The sequence below is a fragment of the Equus asinus genome, chromosome 6 (assembly GCF_041296235.1).
Source record: "Equus asinus isolate D_3611 breed Donkey chromosome 6, EquAss-T2T_v2, whole genome shotgun sequence".
NCBI lineage: Eukaryota > Metazoa > Chordata > Mammalia > Perissodactyla > Equidae > Equus > Equus asinus.
The window spans coordinates 17,627,298-17,640,442 of record NC_091795.1 but is presented as its reverse complement, the minus strand read 5'-3'; the positions used below and the strand labels follow the sequence as shown (position 1 = coordinate 17,640,442).

Below are 13,145 nucleotides of genomic sequence, written 5' to 3'. Positions count from 1 at the left end.
GGCTTACAATGCCTGATTTCAAGACTTATTATAAAAGCACAATAATCAAAAACAGTGTGGTGTTGGCAAAAGAGTAGACACAGAGATCAATGGTACACTTAGGAGATCCAGAAATAGACCTACATACATTTGGTCAACTGATTTTTGACAAAGTCTCCAAGGTAATTCTATGAAGAGAAAGATAGTCTTTTCAACATGCAGTGCTGGAACCCTTGGATATTCATATGGAAAAAATAAATCTTGACCTTACTTTAGGCTACATACCAAAATTTTAAAAAAACAAGTCATAAACCTAAATATAAAAATCAGTGTTTCTGGTGACTTCATAGGATATTACTGCAAATAATGAGAATCAAATATATATCTGATACACATGCACACACACACACAAATGTATATAGAGAGAGCTCAACAGAAAATATGCAAAAGATTTCAACACACACTTCACAAAAGAAGGTATACAAATGGCCAATAAGGACATGAAAAGTTTTCTGACATCATTAATTATTAGGGGAAGTGCATATTAAAATTTCCGTGGGATACCCCTACACACCCACGAGAATGGCTAAAATTTTAAAAGGCTGACAATATCAAGTATTAGTGAGGATGTGGAGGAACTGGAACTCTCATACATTTCTGTGGGAGTGTAAAATGGTAGAACCAGGTTAGAAAACAAAATGGTTTCCCTATAAACTTAAATACTCACTGACCACAGGACCCAGCCATTCAACATCTAGGTTTTTACCAAAGAGTAAAGAAAACAGATGTCCACACAAAGACAAAGCTTTATTCATAATATCTCAAGTTGAATCAACCCAAATGTCCATTTACAGATGAATGGATAAACAAACGATGACATATTCATACAATGGGATACTAGGAGAAAAGAGCAATAAGAAGAATGAACTGCTGAGAACTCAGCAACAGGGATGAATTCCATACACATCATGCTGAGAAGAAGAAGCCAGGAACAAAAGAGTACATTCTGTCAGCTTCCTTTTATATGAACCTTTAGAAATGACAAATTTTATCTTTAGTGACAAAAAGCAGATTACCAGTTGCCTGGGACTGATGGGTGGAAGCGGTAGGGACTGACTGGAAGGGGCCCAAGGGACCTTTGCAAAGTGATGAAAATCTTCTATATTTTGATCATGGTAGTTATATTGGTGTATATATTGGCCAAACTTATCAAAACATATGTGCAAAATGGAGGCGTTTTATTATATGTGAATTATACCTCAAAAAGGTTGGTTTAAAAATATAAGACAACAACTAAAGATTAACAAGCATCTCAAGAGTGTCCCTAATATGAAGTAGAGAGCCACACAAACAGAAAAGGCAACTTAGAAGACAAAGAGATTATAAAGGGAGAAGAAAGCATCCACAGAATTATTAATATCCTCAGAGAACAAAAGAGGATAACAGATCCATGAAGCAAGAGAAGGTCACCTCCAAAAGGAAAATCAGAGCACAAAAGAAAGCTCTTGAAAATTAAAAAAAAAGCAAAAGTCAAAATTAAAAATGCAATAGAAAGGTTGAATGATAAATGTGAGGTTCCTCCCAGAAACTAGAGCAAAATGACCAAGATGGAAAATGGAAAAGCAAAGAAGCTTAGAGAACTAGCTCAGAAATTCTAATAGCCAAATAGTAGAGACTCTGAAAAAGTACAGAAAGAAAGAAAGGAGAGGAAATCACAAAAAAAAGCAACTCTAGAATCTTGACAACAGAGCAATGCTTCCTACACATATCGAAGGGAAATTATTTTTAACCCAAATTCTATACCCAGCTAAACTATTAATTGAGTGTAAAGATAGAATGAAACGTTTTCACACAGGAATAATCTAAAAAGCAATCACCTCAATTCCCCTTACACTATTTCCTAGGAAGTTACTAGAGCACATGCTCTCCTGAATGAAGCCACGAACCAAACAAGGGGCAAGGACTGTAGGGACTACAGGAAACCACAGAGCAATAAGAGAGAGATAGATGATGGAGCACGAAGGGGATGTTGAGGGGATGGCTGGACACCAGGTGTCGAGGGCAACCTACGCAGACTGGAAGGCGGTGGGAGAGACTTCTTCAGGAAGAGGAAACTGATAGAACATGTGACGCATCTGACGATCTTGAGAGAGACTGAGGAAACCGCCACAGTATTTGGGTTGAATTAGTGACAAGTAGAAAAAATAAACTCCTCCCCCTTAAAAATAAACACAAAACAAAAAACCACCGACAATTATTAACCATAAGGAAAATAAAACAACAACAAACCTAAAGAAAGGAAAGGCGCCATGGCACACTGGCGGCTCATCTCCAAGCGGGCGTGGAGCCGACTTGAAAGTCTGGCTGTGAGGTGGAAGAGCAGGATTCATGGAGGGGCTTCCCTTTGGTTTGATTTGATTTGAGTTATTGTTGATTTCTTGTGTTTGGGTTTTACTACCTCTTTGTTGATCTGTTTTGGTTGGAGTTGGTGTTGGGTTGTCTCAAGGAGGCAGGCATTTGAGAACATGCTGTGGTGGGAGCCCCAGCGGGGAGCAGGGCAGCCACTGAGGACTGGGGCTGGGGGAGTGTTGGAAGGAGCCCGGGGTCCAGGAGTGTGGAGAGCAGCGGCCTCGGGCAGGGGGAGGGCTCCAGGTGACCAGGAGGACGGAGGTAGGTTTGTATGGAGGGAGGGACGGGGCGGGAAGAGGAGCCCAGGAAGGACAAGGCATGAGGTCTTCTTCTTCATCTCCTTCTTCTTCTCCTTCTTCTTTAGGAGCAGAATGTGAGGTCACTGGCTGTGCTGGAGGGGGTGACCAACAGGGGCTTGAGGGGAGACGTGAGTCTCAAATCAGGTGATGGCTGGGCCTCTACTGCTGGCTAAGGGCCTGCTGAAGTGGGAGGCAGGGAGGGCGGTGGCAGACGCACCAGCTCTGCAAGTCACAGTGTTCTCAGCACCCTGGGTGGGAGGACAGAGAGAGAGAGAGCCATCTCTCCTTGACCAGGGAGGAAGGAAGGGTCCAGGTGCCAACCCTCTGGATAGGTGACAGGAGAGTGGTCTTGCCATTGTCTTGGTCCTAATCCTGATATGGAGCTCCCAAGGGAGCCAGAAATCAGGCCACAAACACCCATCTGCTGGTGTGGTGGTACCCAGGAAAGGAAGAGGTCTCTATCCATCCTGGCGCCGTCACCTCTCCCAGCCACCTGCCACCTCACAGACCCTGACGGCCTCTGCAGCCACATCTGCTCTTCCTCACAGCTGTCTGGGAAACAGCTTCTCTAGACCTGAAGAGACAGAGTTTGCTTAAGCAAGCTGGGGGCTTCCTCCTGCTCCTTATAGTTCGGGGGGTCCATTCCCTGTGGGCTGTTCTCTCCCCATAGCAGGAAGAACGTGCTCACTGAGAGCAAAGTTTCAGGGCACAAAAGAGCCAGGTCCTGGGGCCTGAGACACACCATGAGAGCCTTCCTTGAGGTTCTCCAGAGTCTCCTGCTAAACTGCCAACATCTTCGGGACCAGCAGCCCTTTTAGCCCCAAAGGTGATGGGGGCAGCTGAGAACCCGCATCCAGCCAGGCCTGGGGATGGGGAAGTGGGGAGACCAGTGGTCAAGGGAGGAGGGAACATGGGGGACACATTAGTCTATGGGACACTTCTGCAGGGACGGCTCCAGCCCCGCCTGGGCTCCGGGTCCGCCTGCCCTGGTTCAGGCCTGGCTCACCACTTAGCAGGGTTCTCAGATGGGCATCATTCAGTGTCCAAGAACCTGCTTCCTCATGTGCACAGTAGAAATGATAACAGGACTGTTTAGGATGGTTGTGAGGTGACAGCAGAGAACGTCTGTGGAGCTCTTAGTTTCAGTCACATGGAGAAGGTACACCGGCCCCTGGGGACCCTCATGTGTAACAGGCGAGGGAGCAAAGCTGAGCAGATGGGGAGGGGCTTTCTCGATCCCTCCATCACCCTCTCCCCCACCTTCCTGCCCAGTGAGGCCAGAACCCCTGCCCCTTCCATTCCAGCCCGGGCTGTGCCAGAGCACAGAAGGTACCCTATGGCGAGACCCCAAAAAGTTTCAAGCATCCTTTTCCTGTTAGATCAGGAGCCAGAAAACCGCTGGACTCAGGTAAGTGGGGTGAGGGGCAGAGTGGGCCTAGCGGAGCATCTGGCCAACAAGGCTAGTGTGCTGGGCATGCTGTCTCGGGTACATTCCTGTCATTGTTTGCCCAAGATAGGACACAGCCTGAGAGTGGGGGCCCCAGCCATGCTTATAGAGTGAGAGGTCCGTGGAAATATGAGGTGTGTCCACCTGCACATCCCCTGCTAACTGACCCTTCCTGGCCTGGGTGACAGGATGAGTCCTAGGAGGGGCCCTCGGAGCCATTCACTTCCTCCTTCCTCTGGCATAGCCCATGCTGGGGGCTGCATAGAGCACCTCAGTTCTACTAACCTCAATCTATCCATTAGGGGTGGGTATGAGCGAGCATCTGCAGAGAACCGGTCAGAGCATGTGCCTGGGAGGTGGCAAGTGAGAGGGGGAGCTTGCAGTTCTAAGGAGCAGAGCCTGGGGGTGTGGAGAGCCAGGATACCCAGGAGCTGGAGCTGGCTGGGGATGGGACAGCTCCCTGGAGGATGCAGCATACCAGTTGGGTAGGGCTGGTGGATGACATTGTCATCATAATCGACATTCATGGTACACTGTATGTAGAGTGTGCTGGGTGATTCGTGCATGATGCTCAGGGACAGCCATGCCCCTCACTGTAGCTGTTGGTGGATGCATGTCCTGTGTGAGCCACCAGACTGTCATCAGGTCTAACCTCAACAGTGGGGACACATGGGCCACAGAGTCTAGGCACTGTATGCTCACACTTACAGGGTGGCTCTTTCCGCCCCGGCCACGTCCTCAGTGCAGGTCGCTAATTCAGCCCCTCTCTCTGTTCATCCTGAGTGCAAGTGCAGAAAGCAGGGGGGGTATCTTCAAACAGGAGGACACAACACCCTAGAGGTCCAGCCATGTTTCTGCAAATGGCAGTATGTCCTTTTTATAGCTGAACAGTATTCCACTGTGTATATACCACATTTTCTTTATCCATTCCTCTGTCAATGGACACTTAGGTTGTTTCTGGGTCTCGGCTATTGTGAAAAATGAGGCAATGAGCGTGGGGTGCAGAAGTCTCTTTGGGATAGTGATTTCCTTATGCTGAGTGAGATGAGTCAGACAGAGAGACAAATACTGTGTGATCTCACTTATGTGTGGAATCAACAAAACAAACAAACTCATGGAAACAGAGATCAGATCTGTAGTTGCAAAATGCGGGAGTGGGAGAAGTGGGTGAAGGGGCTCAAAAGGTACAAACTTCCAGTTATAAGATAAGATGCTGGGAGCCGTGGCTACATCATTTGATCGGCTGTTTGACAGGGTCCAGCTGACTAACGCCGAGGGGTGCCGTGTCGCCCCTTGGTGAAGAATAACCGGCCGGCCCCTCACATAGTTCTGAAACCTGTGCTGCTTCTAATTGCCCTTCATTCCTTTTCCTTTCTTAACCTCCAGTTTTCACTCCTTTGGGTGGCTGCTTGGGAGGCACTACCTCCCGGGAAAATTAGATATAGTAAGAGAATGTGACCACCTGCAGGTAACTTTCAAGATATTTTTCAGTTAATTAATGGAGGAGCACACAGTCCCATTTGAGATAAGCAGAAAGGAATCCTGCCCAGATAAGATGTCGAATTAGGTTTATGGCCTCTATCTAGTTAATGTTTTCTTCTCCCTCCAGTTCTTTCTCTAAATATATATGCATCGTCCTTCTAAGTTTGCTGGTTAATTGGATGATCAAGAAGTATCTATATATTATTCTTGACCTTCTGCTTTCTGTTAAAATGTTATAGAGGTTTTCTCCTAAAAGCAATAAATAATAAATAATTGATGAGTAGAAGGGCCGAGAGGTGCAGGGATGCCCCTTGGTGAAGAATGGCTGGCCGACACCCCTGATATTTTCTGAATTATGTGCATGCTTTCTATCAAGGTTATGTCTATACTTATTTCTGTTTTTTATTCTTTTTTTTTTTTTAAGATTTTTATTTTTTTCCTTTTTCTCCCCAAAGCCCCCCGGTACATAGTTGTGTATTCTTCGTTGTGGGTTCCTCTAGTTGTGGCATGTGGGACGCTGCCTCAGCGTGGTCTGACGAGCAGTGCCATGTCCGCGCCCAGGATTCGAACCGACGAAACACTGGGCCGCCTGCAGCGGAGCGCGCGAACTTAACCACTCGGCCACGGGGCCAGCCCCCCTGTTTTTTATTCTTGAAGATATATAGTTTAGCTTAGCTTTTCAGCCCTTTACTTTACTAACAAAATGATATTTTCTCCGGGCAGTGTGCTTAAGGGACTGTTAGCTCTACAATCTAAAAGACAAAGGAATGCTGTCACCTCCTAAAGGGCGCGAAAATGTAAAGATGTTTAACTGCCCGCTGAGAATGCAGATAGCCCTGGGGATAAGATACCCTGGAGTCGCCTTTTGTTCCCATTAACCATCTACACTAATGGCGTAAATGATTGAGGGAGGCAGGGATGGCTCCCCCAGGATGTAAACAGACGGACTGTTGTCCTGTCCGGAGGCCTGGACCTTCTCTCTTTGATTTAACTTTACCATGAATTACAACAGATGCCTAGGTACCATCCTTTAGCTTAGAGACAACAAACACTAGTTAATTGCAGAGAAGACTACCATTAACCTTATGCTCTATAGAACAGAATGCTAATAAATATTCTTGTGCTCGTTTTTTACTTCCTTATCTCTCTGAGAATATTTGTAGAACTATTTCTGTACTAATCCTGAAAAATATATAAACGACACTTGTGCACGGTAAAGTCGGACTTGCTAACACCAACCCAAGTCTCACGTCCCCTTTATTTTCCCCTCATTGCACCGACGCCGTCCATCCCTCAGGAACCTGGACTCAGCTGGGGCGGGACTCCGGCAATAAACACGTTCAGGGATGAAATGTGCAGCATGATGACTACAGCTGACAACACTGATCTGTGTATTTGAAAGTTGCTAAGAGAGTAGATCTTAAAAGTTCTCACCACAGAGAAAAAAAACTAGTAACTACGTGCTGGGATGGATGTTAACTAGACCTATTGTGGTGATCATTTCACAGTACATACAGACACCAAATCAGTAATGTTGTCCACCTCAACCTTATACAATGTTATCTGACAATTGTATCTCAATAAACCTGGGGAAAGAGGAGGACAGCAGGGGCAGGAAGCTGAGTGGGAGGTGGCAGAGGAGGGTGCCCGAGGCCGAGGCCGGCTCCAGCACTAACCTGCCGGGTGCTCTGCAGGAGTCTCTGGGCCTCGGGGGGGCCCCCTGTTCTTCATCGGTAACATCCCTGCTCCCTCCCAGCACTGCTGTCCCCGAGGGGTGAGGCTGCTCAGGCCCAGGTGACAGAGGGTCCGAAGGGTCTGGTCGGATGACCCTGACCCTCTGGGGCCCTCACGGTGCACTTCACTGAGTGGTCAGAGGGCTCTGGCAGAAATGGTCTCCTTCCCAAGGGACTGAAGTTGGTTTACTAGATGGGGCCATTTTAACCTCTGACATGGCTGATTAAACTGTCAGTTCTGTGAGGAAAAGCAAAACTATCGACACAAGTTTATGACACTGTCAGGGACGTGGTTGATGAATCCTGAACACAGAGTGAATAACCATCGTCTGCCCAGGGTAGAAACTTCAGGATCATTCTAGACCTTTCCCTGCTTCACTCCCATAATGGTGACCACAGCTGGCACGTCCTCGGCCTTCCTCGGTCCGGGGCTGACCTGAACCAAGTCCTGGAATCCTCCAACAGCCCACAAGGCAAGATGGCTGTTCCCGCTCAAGGGAGCTGAGCCAAGAGAGGCGCTCACTCGGGCGGCTCAGGGATCCGCAGAGTCCCCTCCACAGGCTCTCAGTTCCCCAGCATCTGGTCAAGTCTGTCCCCTCCCCAGCCCAGCCTGTCTGCCTGTCCCACCGCTGCTGCCCAGACCCACAGCATCTCTCACCTGGCCAGCTGCCACTGTCCCACAGGCAGTCCCCGCAGGTGCCCCTGGGTACCCGCCAGGCCGCAGCCTCACCTTCAGGGCACCTGGGCCTCATAGCCTCCTGATCCCTCCCCTCCCCACCTACCTGGCTGGGTCACTCCCCGCTCTGCCTAGGAAAGCCCTCCTGCCTTCTCTGCCTGGTAAAACCCTCATCCCGGACACTCCTCCCAGGAGGGTGGGCTCCTGGCTGGGTTTCCCCGACACTCCTCGTGTGCCCTTTGGAAACTTCAGTATCATGTCAGTGTTGTCAGTGTTGTGGGTGTGAAGGACTGGTTGGGCATGTCTGTGGCCTCTGCTCCCAGGGGGAGAGGGACCCTGTCACAGTGAGATGTGGCACATGACAGGTAACTTTGTGGCTCTGGAGCCAGAACCCTGGAAATCACTCCTACTTGCTGTGTGACCTTGGGTAAATCATTTAACTTCTCTGGGCCTCAGATTCCTCATCTGAATCCTACCCACCCCGCATGGCTGTCACAGGGGTTGAGTGAAGAAGTACAGCACCTCCAGCAGCCCCGGGCACTCAGTGCTGTTGGGGGTCCCGTCCCCGGGTGTCAGCCTCCTCGCAGGCTCTCTCTGACAGTGTGTGGGCTGAAGGAAGTCCTGGAAGCTGAGTGCTCTGCGTGGACCTCACCTCTCAGGGCCATCTGTAGAGCCTGCACTGGGACTGTCCCCATGTTACTGTGAGGGACGAAAGTGGTCCCAGCCGGGAGCTCCGGGTCTGCCTGCAGCACCCCTGCTCTTAGAGGCTGCCGTGACCGGGGACGATGGGGACAGAACACAGGCCTCTGAGTCACAGAGAGTGGGGAAGTCACTGTGAATCTGTTTTTCCAAATCATGTTATTTTAACTGCTCTGGGCTGATCCCCACGTGAGCAAGGACAGTAGACGGGGCCAGGGGCACTTTGTCGCCTGAAAGTCCCCATTGTGACCCTGAACCTGCCCCGAGTGATTCCCGGATCAACAGGCCCTTGTATGGGCCCCACAGGCCTGCTCACTCCACCCCCGGCTGGCGTGAGGACCCTCTGCTCCTCTGTAAGGTCAGCACAGGAGCCTTAAACCCCCATTCGGCTGCTGCTGGGTTCTGATCAGAGATGCTTTCTTGAGTTTGGTTCTAGGATGTCGATGAAGCTCAGCTCCTGTAAACTGCGTCCTCTCCAGGAGAAGAGCAGGTCCAGTGGGACCGACTGTGAGCAGAACAGGGGCCAGGGGCCTGGTCCCAGAGGAGGACTGCGTGTGGATGAAGCCCCTCCCAGGCCACCCTGCCCTGCCCTGGGAAGGCCACCAGGAGAATGCCCCCAGGAGGTGTCCCAGAGCCCCATGAACAAGGGAGCCCCAGCCACTGCAGTCACAGACGACAGCCTCCAACACGTCCTGGGTGGACGTGACCCACAGCTGCCTCTGGCTGTGGGGTCTCTCCTGACACACACCCTCAGCACATATTTGTAGGGACCGTGGTTTCTTCTGTCCTGCAAGCTTTGGCTCCTGGTCACATCAGAGACATCAGCTTCTTCCTGATCCTTTCTCAGGCCCATGGAGGCATTCAGCTCTTTGTCCCAGGAGCTTAAAAAGCCCCATTTCCTCACCTTCTTTACAAAGCATCAGCTGGTCTGGGTGGGCCTTTGGCTTTGTGGAAGCTGCAAAGTGGAACTCGGCAGCTGCCTGAACTGGCATTGTCATGACTTTGCAGCTTACAGCAGCCAGCCCCTTTAAACAAGGACCTCACTCAGCCACGTGGTCTGGGGCTGCCCCTGCCAGTGGTCTGGGGCTGTCCCGAATGCCTGGCTTAATCCTCCTCTGAAGGCCCCTGCCCCCTAGCATCAGGTCCACTGCAAGGTCTCATCTCACTGTCACTTCCTGAGAGGCTGGAGGACAGATCCGCATGGGTACAAGTCTGGGCTCCCTAGGGCTGTAAGCAATAACAGGGCCCCAGGGACAGAAGGAGCAGGCCCGAAATCCAGCTCCAGTTCTCCCCAGCTGAGTGAGTCTGATTCATCATCTGTAAAGGACAGGCGGGACATGTCCTGTGGTCACGGGGAGGATGACAGGAAGCTATACAGATGCAAGGTCCTTACCTAGTGTCTGGGCCAGGCAAGAGCTCCTAGAGTGGCAGGCAGTGTGGTTATGCAGGTGTGGACGTGGGTTCTTTGGGCTGCTTCAGTGTTGATGCTTCCTGCCCTTTGGTCCAAGTCAGGGCCACCAAGCAGGCAACATCTCAGGAATGTGCCACCTGTCCCTGGGGTGCCACCAAGCTATGCCCCAGAGGAGGCTCCCTCCTGCCCAAGACCCAGAGGCAGAGAGGTGAGGCATGCCGGCCGCAAGAAGCTTTGGGTGCCAGATACCATCCCGCATCTCCAGGGACCAATGGACCCAGCACACAGTAGGTGCTCAGTCGATGCCCCTTCTCTGCAGTCTGACACCTTTCAGCTATTGCCCAGCAGGCTCCTTAAATGCCCCTTCCCCAGCCCCTTCCTCCCCAGGCACGTGGGCTTCCAGGGGGCAGTGCCCCAGCAGGAGGCCTGCTCATCAGCCAGCACTTGAACTTGCAAACACTCCCCAAGGAGCTGGATGCAGACAGAGCTGAGCAATGAGATGCATGAGCAACAGATCTGGACCAGGGCAGGTTCGAGGAGAAGGATGGTCTGGGGAAAGGAAAAGCAAGCCCAGGAAAGAGCATCGTTTGAGGCTGCCCATCCCATAATATCCAAGGAGAATAGGATGCAAATCAAACACCGAATGAAACTGCGGATTTCACACTGACTTGGGTTGAGAGGAAGGAGAGAGACTTGTATCAGAGCATCATCTGCAAAGGCTTGGACTAATAAGGGTTTTATCCTGAGACCAATTTGCAACCGAAAAAGAGAAAATAAAGAAGGACTATATTAAGGCTTCTTTCAAGACAATAATTAAAATTTCAAAACATTGAGAAACCCTTGGGAAATTCAACTAAGCCTTTGCCTTTGGTATCTTTTGCATGAGGGTCAACAGTGCGCCTCTGTCAGCATCATGGAGCTGGTGGCTCACAGGAATGCGATCAGAAGGTCTTGTAGAAAAAATGAGACTTCTCTCAATCAACACTTGATTGCAAATTTTGTTAAACATGTGACAAACTTCCCGTCATTTCTTAATTTGTACTCTAATTTTTCCAGGATAAAGCCCCAATCAAACCTTTTTCTCCTAATTTACAAGGGGGTTTTTTACTTAAATTTCATTTGAGTGGACTCACTAAAAGTGGCCCTTTTCTGGAATAATTATCCTGGGATAATAAAGGACCTCCTGGAGATGCCACTGAGACCCAATTTAGTAATGGGGTCCCCAAGGTGGGAGGGAAGGAAAATGTCAACTAGTTAAACCTCCCCCTGAGGCTGGAAGCTTTGCCCTCGTGGCCCCAAGCCAGAGGTCAGCCAGCCCTGCCCGTCTGCCTCCACGGCTGGGGGCTGACCAGTTTCTGAGGCTCCTGATCTAGTGCCCCAGCTCTGGGACATCATGGATTCTTCGAGTGAAGGGATGAAGGAGCACTTCATGCCAGGAGCTGACTCTCAGGATTCCTCACTGAGCACCCCCTTCTCATTATCTCCTCTCCTTTCAACCCGGGCATCTCATCCCAAGAATGTGGCACTCAGCACTTGTCACCTCACTTCCTGTCACTCTGCAGTCTGGTCCCCTTCCTCCCCTATGGAGTGGCCCAAGGAAATTCTAAACACAGCTTATTATCCACATCATTAACTGGAACAGAACACACAGCCCACTGCCCAGAACATCTCTGATCAGCTTCACAGAGTGAGAGGAAACTTCTGCACCTGGTTTCTTGCGGCTTGAGGACTTTCCAATTGAGCACAGACCCCTTTGTCTTGTAGGAAAAAGAAGGGGACCCCCAGGCTGGTACTTGGTGAGTTTCCAGAGAGGGTGAAGCCATCTGAGGCCCCCTCAGTAGCCATCTGAGCTCCCCTGGTAGCTGGGGAGGGTGGGAGACCAAGCGCCGGGCTCCCTAAGTGCAGTGGCCGAGCACACACAGCTGTCATCTGAACTGCCACTGGATGCCGCCTCTAGAGATTCAGTCTAAGCTCAGGATTCCTCAGAAGGAAACCTGGAATGATGGTCCTGATACTGGGGAGTCAAAACAAAACCCACAAACACCCAACAAAAGGATTAAACATAAGGCACTTTATAAAGTGTTTCAAAGCTTGATCATCTTCACCGTGGACATCTGCAAGTACTTGTTGGGTGAGTTTTATCCCTATGACAGGGAGAATCTCCATGAAGACTTAGAAACACGCCACATGATGGGGGCTCAAAAGAGCCTGTGGAAGATTCCAGCAGAGAGTTCGCAAGATCCGGTCCAGGGCTCAGCAGGGGATCTTTGTTTCGTGGTCTCTCAGATCACAGTCCCCACACTCCACCCCACCGCCCCCTTTCACAAATAGGAGATGACCCTGAAAGAAAGATGGCTCAGTAGTTGGAGGTTAAACATGGCAAGTCCCAACCCTGACAGGAGGGGACATGGAGAGTCAGCATAACTCCCACAAAACACACAGCGTTGCTCTTGTTTTGGTTTCTTTTTCCACCATCGAGAGCATTTCTGCATGCTGAAAAGTTATGCTGGAAGGCGGCCAATCAGTTAACACCGTCTGGGTTTTGAGATGAAGTTTTTTTCCTCCTTAAGGAAAACCACTTCCATCTGATTAAAGAAAACCATGCATGTTCCACGTACAGCAGAGTGGCTATGGATGAAAACACCTGAAACCAAGATAAATAACCGTTAATGGGTATGAGGGGGGAGAGGGCAAGGCATTGGTCATCCACACTGGGCCAGCTGCTCACATGGCGCTTGGATGACAGACCTGAAGTGTGTGGACCACTGCTTCCCACCACCCACACAGACATCCTTTCTTGCTGAGCACAGATGTGGCCCTCAATGCTTTCAGCACAGAGCTCCAGGAAACCTAACGATCCCCTGGACGTGGTGTGCAAGGTCCACTGTCTCCATTTCACATCATGATGCTGCTGCCAACACCTGGAAATGGGCATCCACAGAGACCCCTCAAATGACACTCACAGATGAGTACCAACTGCTCTCCGTGGGAAACTTGCTTCCTCCACACC

The 13,145-nt window shown here is 50.1% G+C and overlaps 1 protein-coding gene across 2 annotated transcripts in view; it reads right to left on the bottom strand.

Annotated features, from left to right (window-relative positions):
* Nucleotides 1-13,145, bottom strand: part of LOC106838524 (myelin and lymphocyte protein-like) — a 106,125-nt gene that overhangs the window by 69,005 nt on the left and 23,975 nt on the right. The window contains exon 4 of one of the 2 annotated variants that reach the window (XM_014852696.3): nucleotides 8,172-12,779. The exons of the other annotated variant lie outside the window; for it this stretch is intronic. Within the exon in view, the coding sequence (XP_014708182.2) occupies nucleotides 12,657-12,779 (123 nt within the window). The 3' untranslated portion in view covers nucleotides 8,172-12,656. Of the gene's footprint in view, nucleotides 1-8,171; nucleotides 12,780-13,145 lie in introns of those variants that run through there. 2 annotated transcript variants of the gene reach the window in all.